Raw genomic sequence first — 15,699 nt, forward strand, 5'->3', positions numbered from 1 at the left:
ACCCCCCCCCCCCCAAAAAAAAAAAACCTGTTGATTTTGTAAGAAAACTTGTAAGCTGATAACTTCCCTAGCTCTCGGACTATGCACAAGGAGGGGTTATGAAAATGAGTGGAAGTCTGTGTTCTTTATAATCCATCAGAAATAAAGCAGGCAGGGCTGACACTACATGCTTTGGAATTCAGCACTGTGTAGTCAGTTAGTAAGTTAGAAGTAGGAGCACACAATGGGGTCTATTTATAAACAGTTCATAGAGCCATTTGCACTGCAAAATCTTGTGAACATTCATTCAGTGCCAATATACAAAAAATAAAATCAAATTTCCTTCCATTTTCTGTTTAGGTTTCATGTAATGCCACATTATAGCCACTACATGGCACTAAGGAAGCAAAGGAAATAAGTATTTCCTATGCTCCTCAGCACAGGAAATATACTTCTTTATTTCTGGCACAATAGGTTTTTGTTTTTATTGTACTTTAAAAAAGGGATAAAACATGGGGACATATATGTTTTGTACATCATTGCAATACAAGAATGTTATTTTTGTGCCTTGGCACACACTTTAATCCTTGCACACTAGTTGGCTTCTCTCAGCAGTTCATCATTTAATACGTATAGTGCGCGTCCACAGCATTTCCACAATGAAAGAAGTCGGTGATGTTTTGGAAGTGGCTGCCACATACAGACAGCACCATCACTAATGTCACCAACTCATCAGTGGAGCTGTAACCTTTGGAGATGTATGCACTATTTAGAACATTCTCAGTTCAGAAAGCATTGATGAAACGGCTCAGAAAATGCCAAAAACTTTCTACCAGATGTAATGAATTGCATAAAACTTTCTAACATATTACAAAAGGATGGTTAAAGTAAAATTTCAGCCAAAATGTTTTTTTTTTGTGTGAACATTGAATAGAGTAGGAATACAACCTGTCAGGACAGGAAGTGATTGGAGAAATGTCCTATGGGGGCCACTGACTGCAAGAAAAGTCTTTATTAAATGGGGAATGGGAACCTCTGACTTGTCATTATTGTCTGCGTCTTCCTGCCCCAGTAGCAACTGCTGCCCTTATTTCTTCTTCTGAATTCACAAGGACAGGAAATGAGCTGGAATATCCCCAACAAGATCAAAGACAGCACCAACAAGATCAAAGACAGCAGCAGCTCACACAAATTGTCCAGATGCAACAAGTAAGCTCACGATAAGCCTCCCTCATAGGGTAACCAGAGGCGACTAAATGTTCAGAAATAAAGGGCACCTAACCAAAAGGTGAGTCCAAACATGCCTTTAATTGTTCACACTAGATTGTTACAAAAGAGGAAAGAAAACCCCCAAAAAACATGTTGAAATACAACCTTCAACAAGCAGGGCGGGAATTCTGGCTGCCCTGAAGATTCTACCAGGTACATAACTTGTATTTTCCTAAATCATCTTCCGGGGCAGCCCAGAAGAGAATAAGCGAGAAACCTTTCTGTCAAAAGTCTGAACTGAGCAGGAGAGGACAACTCTGTGATACAACACAAGAGATTTGCACTGGACCCAGTGGCTCCCTACCAGATAAGCTCTGGTGAAATAACCCCAGATTTCTCTTCCGAATATGACTAAGGCCCTATTGGAGAGTGCTAAAAACTCCTCTGGAGGGCGATAGGGCAATAGATAGCATAAGTCACCAGGCATCTGTGTTCTGATGCTTTGCAGCCTTCCTTAGGCCATGAACAGACCAAATATTCTTGGATTTCCTCCAGAGGTGGCCGACTTCTAGGTAGCACCAGAGACACCTTTTAAAAACCATGTAGATCGTATAACTATACTATGTACAGAGAGTGAACTCTGGAAAAACAAAAAAACATTTTTTTGTTTTTCCAGAGTTCACTCTCTGTACATAGTATAGTGTATAGTATCAGAGACAGTATAGTAATACCAATACATAAGGTACGCACAAATACGGAGATTCATGAGCTAACTCAAGAACCAATAATGTTTTCACTAAAGCAGTAAATTGGTAATTTTGAAGAAAATGGGCTAAACTTTCCCCACCCCTTCCTGTTTAAGACTTTTTGTGTAACCTTTGTATCCAGCTTTTGACGTGTTGTGCTATTAACATAGCGGGAAGCTGGGGTCTCAGGTGAGCGGTGCAGGATCTGTGATGGGCTCCGCGGGGTCCATGGTGGGCTGTGCAGGCTGAGACCCTGCAGAGCCCACCACAGATCCTGCACAGCCCCCCTGAGACCCTACAGAGCCCAAAACACAGACGTTGCAGAACCCACAACAGCCCACCTGACACCCCACACAGCCCACCACAGACTCTCAGGTAGGGTGTGCAGAATCTATGCTGGGCTCTGCAGGGTCCCTTTACCAGCACAGTATGATCCTCTTACCTGCAGCTCCCCAGCCTGCCTCCTGATGACCTCTGGCACCAGCTCAAGCCGCCCACTGCTGAACCCGGCCTCCTCCACTGCAGGACCAGCACTGCCTGGCCCCGGACTCCTCCACTACCAGACTGGTGCCACTGGGCCCTGCATCTTCCGCTGCCCAAATGGCGTTGTGGGACCTCGCACTCCCCCACCTCTTTCTCCAGCAGGGACTTACGGCCACCTAGTTTCTTTGATTAGGCAGCCCAATATTGTGCAGCCTGGCTTGCCTCACTGTTTTGCTGCCCTTCTGGCAAATGCAGGCAAATGCATTGTTTGCCTTGCTATGGATACGCCCCTGCATGCAACCCCTCCAGGTCCACTGCCCCTGATTCACGGGGGAGCATACACTGGGAGGCCTATGGAAACAATAGCCTGAGGTGGTTGGGCGGCACCGCCCCTTTTATTTCAATTGTGGATAATGCGTTTCCTGTTTTAGGTGGGTGGATCCTATCTCTCTGATGCTGACCTGGAAGATGACTTGGAAAAATAATAATTAACACACTGTGTGTTATGTGGAGAGAGTGTTGCAAAGTATAAAAAAAGTACATTGCAGCACGCTGGCTTCTACGCTAAACACTCTAAGACTGGGTTCACACCTGGGCGTTCGTAATATGCACGCAAGACGCACCTTTTTACCGGGATTTGCGGTCCACGAAACGCGCGTTTACGAGAGCTATCCGGCTGTGGATACGCGCGGAAATACGCCCCAAAAGAAGCTCCTGTACTTGTTTGGGCGTAGGGCGTTTTTGAGCTCGTTTCGACGCGCTAAAATACGCCCGGGTGGGAACCATGCACATAGGAAATTATGGGATTTCACTTATGGAGCGTTTTTCAGTATTTTTTCAGAAAATACAAGGCATTCTGTGATTGGAGGATAAGACATGATGTCACATTCCTGCCCCTTACCTCCTCTTCTAATCACAGAATGGCTTGTATTCTTTAAGAAAAATACCATGAGGGCAATTTATTAAAACTGGAGCAGACAAAATCTGGATCAGTCTATGGTAACCAATCAGCTCATGGTCCTGGAGGTTACCAAAAAGTGAGTGTTGTGTTTCTGCGCACTAAAATTAAATTTGGAGTGTATTTTTTTTACTGAAAACACAACTCTGATAAAAATTGTGTGATAAAAGAATTTTCAACCCTCTCTATTCCTCCTGGCGACTCCTGCTACCGAGACAAACACTGATGGGAAATCTCCAATTTTAGAGCGATCACCAGAACAAGAGGTGAGGCATTCTGGGATCATTGTGACAAGAATGTACAGGGACACCTGGGATTCCTGCCACATGGAACTTATAGATTCGTGAGGCAGAAATCGTAGGTGTCCCTGGTTCCATGCATCCACTGCACACATTAAAGTAATAGACAGGATGACAGTGGTTGCATCTGAACAGGGACACCTGGGATTCTTGCCCAGGGAATCTGTAGGTTCTTGCTGCAGGAATCCTGGAACTCCCTGTGGGAATGGGACCTCAGAGGTGAGAGACCAGTTGGGGCCTTCCTGGCTGGAAAAAGTGGTGGAAGCATCAAACCAGAAAGCTGGAATCCAAAATATATTGATTCAATTACAGCAGTCCAGAGCCAACTTAGATGATGGTTCAGTCACTACGGCCACTTTGAGGTAGAACCGGAAGAGGGAAAGTAGAAGAGCCACAACAAAAAACAAGTCCGAAACATAGCGGGCCACTGAAATCTGTTGGCTACACATGTTACATAGTTACATAGTATTTGAGGTTGAATAAAGACATTAGTCCATCAAGTCCAACCTATTAATGGTTTTATCTGGACTGCGGTAACTGATTCAATATATTTTGGATTCCAGCTTTCTGGTTTGAAGATTCCACTCTCACCAAACTTTCCAGCCAGGAAGGTCTCTCACCTCTGAGGCAAAATTCACATGGGGCGTTCCGGGATTCCTGCGGCAAGAACCTACAGATTCCTGTGGCAGGAAACCCAGGTGTCCTCTTCACATGCAACCGCTGTCATCCTGTCTAATACTTTAATGTGCACAGTGGATGCATCTAACCAAGGACACCTACGTTTCCTGGCTCAGAAATCCATAGGTTCCATGTCCAAATACACGCAGACAGCTGCAAAGCCTGTCACCAGAGGCACGTTCAGTTCCTTAGCCAAGCGCTAAGTAGCTGTTCTGCAGCACTTCAGTTCGCTGCAGCAGCTTCACTGAACGCTTCGGCTTCACAGTGCCAAGCAAAATGGCGCAGGATAATAATTTTGACTAATAAATACCATTTTTCAACTAATATTTGGTGTGCTCATCCACCAAAAAATTAAATTGTAGGTTCCCACAATGAACTGCTTTCCTCCATAGGGGTTCAGGAACCTTTCTCCAGTGCTGTCAGGTGTGCCCACAGTTAAAATGGCCGCTGGCGCTCTGTCCCTACCTTCTCCTTCACACTTTGTACTCTGCATGCACATTCACTTCCGCTGCCAGTACGAGGTTAGCAGTGCCGAGCACCGATTCGTTGCACAGCGTTGAGCTGCATTTTGTTAACTCAGCACTCGCAGCGCCTGAGCACCTGAACATGCCTCACGTCATTGATTTGTACAGGCTACACAGCCTCAGCTCAACGTAATCATCTGGCCATACCCCCTGCAGAAATACCCTGATCTGGGTGGTGTAAATGAACCCTAAAATCAGCCAAATACATTTTATGTGCATCAAAAGCATCATCATGTGCATCCCCTGCCAGCATGCCGAGGAGAAAGAACCTTCTCTTTGTGAGGAAGCAATGGTCTCTCTGCAGAAGTCTAACACACATCCCCCAAATGAATCAAAGCTAGAGCTTTCCAGTCAGCAGTGAGCATAAGCTATGCTGATTGCGAAGCTATTGGTCAGACCTCAGCAGAGAGACCACTGCTTCCACACAGAGAGGAGTGTCCTTATCTGCAGCATGCTGGCAGGAGGCAGACAGACATGTGGGATGCATTTAGCCGATTTAAACTTAAAGTTCTCTTGGGCTTTAAATCTAAATGTGGTGGTAACTGATTAAAGGAGAACTATGGGGTCAGGGTTTTCCCCATAGTTCTCCTAAGGGTCACGGGAGAACACAAACTAGCTACAGCTCGCGGTATAGACGCCGCAGCCGGGACGGATCCCCACAATACTGTCTGGATCCACCCAGCTGCGGGATTGACAGCTAGCTCTGCCTATCTAGAGGCAGAGCCAGCTGTGCCTGCCCCCGCACCCCATCCGTTTCGCAGTCAGCGCTGGAGGATCGGACAGGGGAGGCGGGAATCCCTGCAGGGAGCCGAAGGGAGGGACAGTCGCGGCTCTAAGCAGGGACAGATCGAGAAGTGAGCGAGCGCCGGTATGTGTTCGCTCACTTCCCGATCTACTGAGCCGACCTGTGAAAGTTTCATTGTCACAGGTCGGCTCAGATGAGGCTGAGTGAAAATCACTCGCCTCATAATTCTCCTTTAAACACTCCGACAGTGTTAGACTTCATCCAAACTTGTGTCAGTGTCAATACTGGTCTGCTTGGCTCCATGAAACAGTAGGGGAAAAAAAAAAGCACAAATATACTGAATACGATCAATAGAGAGATTACCCACATATAGCCATCAGAACACAATATGGGAAATTTACTAGGGCTGGAGTAGACAGAATTTAGAGCAGCTGACCACGGCAGCCAATCAGCTTCTAGCTTTCATTTTGAAAGTTAACTGAAAAAACTGAAGAGAGAAGCTGATTGGTTATTTTGCACAGCATCTCCAGATTCTGTCTGGTTCAGTTCTAGTACATACCCCCAATATTTCACATAACTGTCCGTTAGAGAAGGGCTAAACAGTTTATGGAGACAACAATGTGAAGTAGGTGGAATGTGATCTGACCCCCCTCTATCCCTCCAGTGCACATGCACAGGTAAGGTTACTATTCATGGCATATGGGATGTATAGAGCAGTGGGGAATGATCATTTAAAAATGAATGGGAATGGCTCCACTTAAGATGCATCATCAATGACATGCGATTAATACATCTGCCAAACTTTCCTCCCTCTGATTCCCCTATTAGCTGTACATAATGCTCATTTCCCTAAAGTAAATCATCAAATACAGGAATAGGCGCCCGAACAATGTACACTACCAATGGAAAGCACCCTGGCACGAAAGGAACCCATTACAATGCATCTATATATAATATAGTAGCAATAATGCAATGTGATACTGACTCTGGTTCCCGCACTGGCCGAGCTGCAAGGTGATGATCTCCCGAGGCATGCTTCACTATAATACCGCTGTCTGCTCTCCCGCTCCGCCGCCCGCGCTCTGCTCCTCTAACTGCGGCTTGACGTCACTGTACGGAACAACAAAGCCACAGGAACTGCACAGTACGACCAGTCATCTTTGAATTGACAGCCACGCTGGTGACGTCATTGTACGGAATGTTGCTTCCTGCTACGAGAACCGAAACATGAGGGTACGACCTTTGTGCTGATTGGGTAGAGTGAGGGAGACGTTGACAGCAAGCTGTACGGAAAAATACACGGGGAAAAAAGTATTCTGTACTGAACACGGGGGCCGCCATGTTATTTAGTGGATGACAGGTCTGCGCAGGCGCCTTAGACAGCCTTACGACAGTGGCGGGTAGGGGGGACACGGAGGGTCGGTCTCTACTGAGCTGCTGTGCTACCGGTAGGTTGGGTTTCATTTTTCTCACATGACTCAGGCTTGTTATCGTCTTGATGATCGAATTGTATGGATTGAATAACAAGTGTAAAGTTCTTATTTTCTGACGTCAGAGCCCAGGAGTGACGTCAATGTTGACAACCTGGTGAGTTCGGGAGGTGAATTCAAGATGGCGCAGAGAGCGGAGGAGGAGGATGAGATCTCGGGGCTGAGGAGGGCGAGGAGCGGGGGAGGACGAGGCTCGGTCGCCCGGGAAAGAGATGAACAGGTCCGAGCTGTGGAGGAATCCTTCCTGAGGAGCCTGGGGAACTACGAGCCGATCATCACCTACCTACAGGCCGTCCTGGTGTGGGAGAGACCCCGGCACAGCGCCCTGCTCCACCTCAGCCTCAACGCTGCCTTCTGGTGAGCCCTACATCCCTGTGTGTGAGATATAGAACCCTGTGTGCTCCGTATATATACACCGTGTGAGATATAGAACGATATCTATCTATAGATAGATAGAGAGGACACGAGAGAGAGCACAGATAGATAGATAGATAGAGAGAACACGAGAGAGAACACAAACGAACTCTGTCAACTCTATGCATGGAGTACTATGTGAGAGATATTCCATATACAACATACATATATACTGTGTGAAATATATTCCATGTACTACGTACACATAACATGTGAGATATATTCTATATACTACATCCATATATGTAATAATTGTATAGAATTTACAGAAACAATGTGGACTTTTGCGGTACCAACTCACCACAACTAGTTATCACAAACTAGTTACATTTTGGGTGTTGAACCATGTATGGTACCCCACATAACACTGGTCAGCTGTCCCATATACAACAATATCAATTCCTCCATAAACATGTTATGTCAGGGTTGGCTCCATATCTCAGTGTTGGTCATCCAGTGGCGGTGTGATGAGTACTGGGAGATACATCGACAGTAAAATTGACGTGAACCACGATGTAACATAAGAGCAGGAGCCCACAAGATGGACTGACTTAGAGGGAAAATTCCTTATCCTAATCGAAGGATCAAAAATGATGGCAATCAGCAAACAGTCAACTTAATGGACATCGAGTCCTATAAGTGGGAATGACTCATTACAAGGACGAGGTCCCAGGAAAAGTAGTACGCAGAGAGTATTCAAAAGAAGAATAGCAATAATGGTGGGACAGAACAATATCTAGTAAATCATATACATGGTTTTATAGTATTTGAGGTTGAATAAAGACATAGGTCCATTGAGATCAACCTTTTGTGAGTGTCCGTGTTTACCAGTCAGAGTACCTGTGCATCCAAACCATTCCTGAATGAATCAATACTCTGCTGACACCACTGCTTGTGGAAGAAAGTTCCACAACTTTACTTTATCCCAAAAGAAGAAGCCCCTCCACCCTTTGTGGTTAAACCTTTTCTCCTCTAATTTCAGGTAGTGCCTCTTGTCTTCTTTAGGGAGTTTACAGTAAACCGTTTATTACTGATATTACCATCACCATTAAACAATTTGTACAATCATGTCCCCCCTTAATCACCTAATTTCCAGAGTGAACACGTTTAATATTTGTAATCTTTCTTAAGGGGGGCTAAAAATCCCCCTATGTGATTACAAAGAGGATGTGACAGGTCCTCTTCATGGGGAGATCAGCAGGAGGAGTGAGACTCTACGGTAGATGGTAAAAGCTCCTGTAACAATGCCAGGGAGGTCTAACTGATGACGTTCTCAGAGATCTATGAATGCCAGCTACCGTCACCTGGGAATCCATATTAAACAAATATTGAGTAGCTTCACACAAGAGATTGCTTTGGTTTTTAATTAGCTTCTCTCATCCATTTGTGTCTCAATCTGTTTTTTTAGTAACATGGCTGACAATGCTCACAACCCAGCAAGGTGTTTTCCTTGTCTTTGCTGGCAAATACCCGTCCATTTGTGTCTCCATCTGGTTTTCTAGTAACATGGCTGACAGTTGTCACAACCTAACTAGGTGTTTTCCTTGTAATTGATAGCAGTAAAGCAACACATGTATATTCAGTATGATTGGAAGGATCAGGCCCCTAAAGCAAATTCTTTAGTTGGTTTGTATGTAATAGTGATGACACATTTCACACAGACCATGGTACAGGTACCCAGACTTTGCTATGGTTTGCAGTCTATAGGTTAGGAAGTGACAGACTTCAATGGCTGGGAGATGGTGGTAGGCAAGTCCCATAGAAATCTATAGGGCTCTGTTGCTCAGGCGTGGCCAGCAAGAGAAAGGTCTTTGGTGCAGGATGTGAGCAAACACTGGAGGAGATATAAAACTTGCCTTGGGCCAGCTTTGTTGCATGTCATTATCTGCGTGTCGTGTTGCAGAAATTCACTGTAGTAGTCCAAGCTACATACGGTCAATGCTGTCCTGTTCCAGGCTCTGCTACAGTGACTTACCCTCTGTATACTGAACACAGGGAGTCCCTCATTCAGCAATTCACCTTCCAGAAAACATTTGTATGCAAGGGGTTCTCTGATTGGATGGTGGAGAGGAGGGGTAGATGATGTCACGATCACCACCAAGTCAAATCAGAGAATGCCTTGTATTCAAAATGTTTGCTGAATGGCGGAGGTATCGAAGCGAGCTACTCCCTGTGTTCAGTGTACAGATGGCAGGTGGCTCTAGCAGCACCAGGAACAGAGCAGACTTCACTGAACGGATGAATTTCAGTATGTGAATTTCTGTATGTGACACATAAATAATTATGTATTCAAGCTGGCCCGATGTAAGTTTAACCGCCTCCCAACCGGGCGTTGTAACAAAACGACCAGCCGGGAGCTTCCTGGATGTAATGGGCCGTCAAAAGACGTCCTTTTAGCCCACTCGCACGCAGGAAACGACCACATTTTTAAAACAGGCAGCGATGCCTGTTTACATACAAGCTATCCGCCGGCTATAGAGCCGGCAGATTGCTTGTATGGGGTACCGATTGGAGCGCGGCCCCCCTCCCACTGGTCCCGGGCTCCGCTGTGCCCGGTGAGAGCTCGGGACTAGCATGGGGGCTCTGTGACAGGGGATCAGATGGAGATCGGTACACAATCTCCCTCCATCCCCTCTCCGTTGTCAGAATGCGGAAGTGATGTATATTACATTACTTCTGCATTCTTGTGTCACTCTCCAGCTTCAGAAGCTGGAGAGAAGCTGATGAAGCAGATCTGTGCTTCATCAGCTTCTTTGGGGTTCCTAGGTGACATTAGGGGTCTTGAAAATTCCTGATGTCTCCATAAAGAGGACCTGTCGCATCTCTTTCCTTTCACATAGGGGGGTTTCTTAGCCCCCTATGTGACAACAATAAAGTTAAGTGGAAACAAAATTAAAGTCACTCATGAAAAGGAATTAAAAAATAGTTTTCCCATAACGTCTTCCAGGACAGCATCACGAGATGGAATCTCCTCCCCCACACACAGGAAACACGTCACTTAATCTGCTTAAAAGACCCTCCTCTCCAAGTCCCCACCCATATATACATGCCTGCAAACATGTGTCCGGTGCGCATACGTGCGAATTGCGCCCATTACGGCGCACATGTTACATATCGCCGTGAACGCCGCAGTGAGAGCAATAATTCTAGGGCCATCAATCACTGATAACACTAAACTGATGAGCAGTACAAGCTTTTAAAGCGTTGCCTATGGTCAATTTTGGGTATGGTAGTTTTTCACGGGTTTTGCGCAATTTTAATGTTTGACATGTTTGGTGTCTATTTACTCGATGTAACCCCGTCTTTTATATTTTACCAAAAAAATAATAAATGTATTATAAATGTATTATAACATAATGTAAAAAAAATTTCAGTAATTTTTCCTTTTAATATAGTAAAAAATAAAAACCGCAATGGTGATGAAATACAACCAAAAGAAAGCTCTATGTGTCCCTAAAAATGGTATCAGATTCTTTTCAGTACAGCGCTGCATGACGGAATAAATGTCAGGTAAAGTAGCGCAGCGCTGAATACTGAAAAATGGTCTACTCTGGACAGGAAGGGGGTGTAAGCACTGGGTCAACAAGTGGTTAAAGGAGAACTATGGGGTCAGTGTTTTTCCCCATAGTTCTCCTTAGGGTAACAGGAGGACACAAACTAGCGTCCTCCCGTTACCTTAAGCTCAGTATACCGCGAGCTACAGCTCGCGGTATACTGAGACGCCGGAGCGGATCCCGACTTAGACGACGGGATCCGCCCAGCTACGTGAGTGACAGCTGGCTCTGCCTATCTAGAGGCAGAGCCAGCTGTACCCTCCCCCGTCCGTTCCGCCAGTCAGCGCTGGCAGATCGGAGCGGGGAAAGGGGAATCCAGCCCCTCCCCTGTCACGGCAGAGAGCCGTGACAGGATCGAGAGGTGAGTGAACCCGGTATGTGTTCCCTCACCTCCCGATCTACTGAGCCGACCTGTGACAGTCTCATTGTCACAGGTCGGCTAGAACTATGAGGTGAGTAGAAATCACTCATCTCATAGTTCTCCTTTTAATAAACATAATTCCTGGAGTTCAGCTTTAGCAGCAAATATAAACAACCCTCATGGTGTTGACTCCTTGTCGATGAGCATGAAAGTGGGTGCACACAAAATGGTGGTACTGTGTAAATCCACCAAGTAGCAGAAACTAGGACACCGGGGTCACATCAAGATTTTTTACTCAAGTCCAATATCAATAATCAGAGTTTTTGTAGATAGGAAGGTCCTGTTTATGATGGTCTTTAAGTGGTTAAAGTTTAACAATAATTAGGGTTGTCTTTATTAGTTGTATTTTTGGGATTGGGTAAAGCTGGCCAGAATGCCCTTCGATTTTCTTAGTTGGCTCTAATCAACGTTCATTTTTGACTGTAGCAATGAGGAAAATCTTATCTGAATGAACAAAGTTCTACCAGTGACTGAAGTTTTTGTTTGCACATGTGCTAGGCACAAAAAGGGGTGTAAGGGGTTTCAAACTAAATTAGCTGACTCAGCGATGGCGTGATCGAATGTTCTGATGAACCTTCAAACCAAATTCTCCCAGTGTATGGTCATCTTTTTTTTTTTAACAGGTAAAGTTTTTATTGAATTTTCATACATAAAACAATCACAGTAAGACAATGACAATTACAGAGCAACATTCCAAACTCCACATTTCAGCAGTCAGTACAAGACAATACAATAATAATAACTCAAAAACTAAAGATACAAATACAAGTAGACAAATACATCAAAATAAATCGACTTGTGGATCATTACACTCTGTTTCCGGGACACTACCAAAACAAAACCCAGGGTCAGCCAGACCACTGAGGGCAGGCCCCCATAGGGTCCAGGAGAAAAAACAAAACCCAGGGTCAGCCAGACCACTGAGGGCAGGCCCCCATATGGTCCAGGAGAGGAGTAAAATGAGGGGGGAGAGGAGCAGAGGGAAGGAGCAGTCCAGCAAAGAAAGGGGGGGAGAAGAGGGGGACGGAGAGGAATACCAGGCCAGCATCAGAAGGGCAGGAGTAGCTGAGGAGAGAAGGGAGCGGGGGGGGCTGAGAAACCCAAAGCAAGAAGACCGAAGGTCAGACATAGGATCAGGCATATTTGCGGAGATAGGGGGGGGAGGGTGTTCTCAGGAACTCCTCTCCGGTCAACCACGTCACTCATTTCCCCCCAACTCTCGAGACCTCAGCCCACTTCCTCCGGACTACCTCTCAGGTGATGCAGGCGGGAGCAAGGTCTCCCCACCCGGGCCCTCCAGGGTGAGACCCCTAGCCGCCACCCACTCCCCCCAGATCCGATCAAATTTGCAAGCACAGTTCCGGCCCATATATGTTAGTCTGTATATCGGGAGCATCCGATCAATCGTGCCCAACCATTGTCCCACCGTAGGAGGGGAGGGCAACTTCCACCTCAAGAATAATTTCCCTGCGGGCATAGAAAGCCACATGGAATATAAGAAGCTTTGTTGCCTTAGGAGCCCGCAACGTCTCTCCACGTCCCAGCAGGAATATCAACGGGTCCATGTCCAGCTGATGTCCGGACACCGCGCTTATCGTAGAAACCACTGACTCCCAGTAAGACCGGAGCTCACCACACGACCACACGATATGTAGAAAGGTGCCCTCCACACCGAGTACACCTTGCATCAGCAGTGGGATAGATTTTAGCCAGTCTAGTCGGGGTGTAGTAGGCCCTATGTAGAAATTTGAGCTGGATAAATCGTTCTCTGGGGGAGATCACTGTGGGAATGTAAGTCTGGACACAGTCCTCCCAAAGATCCTCTGTCAAGGCAGGTATATCTGCCTTCCATTTCTCATAGAGAGGTTTCAGCTGGGTACCCCCCTCACATGTCAACCGAAGGTATAAGGAGGACAGAGGCTTTTGTATCCCCTTTGACCTAAGGAATCGCTCAATCCGTTCCGAGTCAACCCCTATCGGACCAGGGAACTGGGCTCTATGTGCGTGTTGTAGCTGTAGATACAGGAACCTCATAGTCAAAGGCAGGGAATACTTGGCTCGGAGAGCCTCGAATCCCAGCAACACCCCCCCAGGCATGATGTGTTTGATCATTGTTATCCCCCGCCTGGCCCAGAGCTGGGGCTCCGGGACAGAGAGCAAATGAGACAGCCTCGGGTTGCCCCAAAGTGGTGTTTCCGGGGAGACAGTACCGTCCGGCATCCGTCGCCCCCTCACCCTGTCCCACACTCCCAAGACTGTGCGCATGGGTCCCGTGACCGTCCCGACTGCCCTTGGACCCCTATACACTAGGTTGCTCAGACCAGCGTAGGAACCCATCAATGCCGCCTCCAGGGTCACAGCCGGGTTGTCCCTATCCCCCTCAAACCACCAGTGGGCATTTACCAGGACAGATGCCCAATAGTATGATTTGAAACAGGGAAGTGCCAGTCCCCCCTCAGACAGAGGGAGTCGCAGGGCCTTCCTGGATACCCGGGGAGTCTTTCCTGCCCAGACAAAACTGCCAATGACGCCCTCCATAGTCTGGAAAAAGGAGTTAGGAATTTGGACAGGGGTGTTTCGAAAGCAGTAGAGGAATTTGGGGAGGAAAACCATTTTTATCAGGTTAATTCGGCCCACCGGTGTCAAGGGGAGTGTCTTCCAGGTTAAACATTTCACCCTCAGTTGTCTAAGTATGGGGTATAGATTGTTTTCGAGGAAGCAGGCCAGATCCGAGGTCACCACCACACCCAGGTATCGGAACTCAGAGACCTGCGTAAGTGGCAAGCCCGGATCCAGTCTCAGGGGAGAGCCACCTAGCGGGAACAACAGGGACTTCCTCCAATTCACCCGGAGACCCGAAAAGACTCCGAATGTGTGTATGGTCATCTTTAGGGGTCTGGAGCCCATTACTTTGTCTCACTTTGCTGATGGCGGTCTGATATTTACAAGGATCACATCAGTCACATGTATTAACTTTATTGTAGCTGCTCCTTGGACTGGGAGCTCAGACTATGAATTCATTATTCATAAACATCATTTGATATAATTGGATTTTATAATCATGTGATAATAAGGTCTTTACTGGTGGTGTTAAGACGTTTGCAAGGTGCGATTGGCACATGTCTGTGGTAGGATATTAGATTGTAAGCGTTTTCTGATACAGGGAACTTAGTTCTGTGTACAGCACTGTGGAATGTGTCCATTCAGTATAAATGTTATGTGTCATCCGAATGCCTGCCCTTGTTTTTCTGTTTGCTCACTAAAGTGGACTGCTTGGCGTGGTGCTGGCAGAATGAGATCCTTTATTTAGTTGGCTGCATGTTGATGATTTTCACTCTCTTCAGTACTTTGAGATTTGTACTATTGACAGCGGATCATGTGGTAAATGTATGCACATAGGAAGCTGCCGCTCCCCAAGGATGCTTACTCTGCTGACTTTGGATCCCGAGAGCAGCCCCAGGGATCCCGTCTTCATATTTCACGCTGGACGTTTATCATAAATCGTGCTGATGTAGCATTTCATGCATCTGCTGTTTAGGATGTTCAAGCTGAATCCACTGTTCTTTGGTGCCGTTGTCCTTACATGTACACGTGTTCAGTGTTTGTCCTTTATGATTTCAGGACCTTGTTTCCTATATAAATAGATAAGATGTTTCACTCACATTTGGGTCCATGCAGAATTTGAATATACAATCTATGTTGGAACTGTCCAGAGTTACTGTTGAATGGTTTATGTTTCCCCTTTATTTACTGTCAGAGCCTTGTATTTTAGCTGGAGTGCCAAGGACAGGTGCCTTTCAACTGCCATACCTCAATCGCCATCTTCCCCCTTCCCAGAATGGCCAATAACAAAGACTCTCTTACTTAAAGCGGCACTCCAGGCAAATCTCCAGATACAATGTTGAACTAGATGTATGTGATCTGTTTAGACCAAGGTAGGAAACTCCGGCCCTCCCGCTGTTGTGGAACTACTAGTCCCATCAGGCATTGCAAGACTAAGAGTTACAGGCATGACTCCCAGAGGCAGGGGCATGATGGGATTTGTAGTTAAAGCACAACTGGAGTTAGCCATCCCTGATTTGGACCTCCTACAGATTGATCCAAGATTCAACCTGCAAGTGTTACAATTCTGGCATGCCATCCTGAATCCTGCTGTATACTGGTTTAATGTGCACTGATATTTACTTTAATTCAGGTAC

At 46.3% G+C, this 15,699-nt stretch overlaps 2 protein-coding genes across 2 annotated transcripts in view; one reads left to right on the forward strand and one right to left on the reverse strand.

The window, feature by feature from the left end:
- The window catches only part of TUBG1 (tubulin gamma 1), a 35,639-nt gene extending 28,844 nt beyond the window's left edge, over positions 1–6,795 (reverse strand). The window contains exon 1 of the mRNA XM_018567785.1: positions 6,607–6,795. Within this exon, the coding sequence (XP_018423287.1) occupies positions 6,607–6,655 (49 nt within the window). The 5' untranslated portion in view covers positions 6,656–6,795. The remainder of the gene's footprint in view (positions 1–6,606) is intronic.
- A 347-nt stretch (positions 6,796–7,142) lies between these two features.
- FAM134C (family with sequence similarity 134 member C) overlaps positions 7,143–15,699 on the forward strand; it is a 40,483-nt gene continuing 31,926 nt past the window's right edge. Inside the window, exon 1 of the mRNA XM_018567786.1 lies at positions 7,143–7,468. Within this exon, the coding sequence (XP_018423288.1) occupies positions 7,233–7,468 (236 nt within the window). The 5' untranslated portion in view covers positions 7,143–7,232. The remainder of the gene's footprint in view (positions 7,469–15,699) is intronic.

The sequence above is a fragment of the Nanorana parkeri genome, unplaced genomic scaffold (assembly GCF_000935625.1).
Source record: "Nanorana parkeri isolate BGI_ZX_2015 unplaced genomic scaffold, ASM93562v1 scaffold1092, whole genome shotgun sequence".
Classification (NCBI taxonomy): Eukaryota; Metazoa; Chordata; class Amphibia; order Anura; family Dicroglossidae; genus Nanorana; species Nanorana parkeri.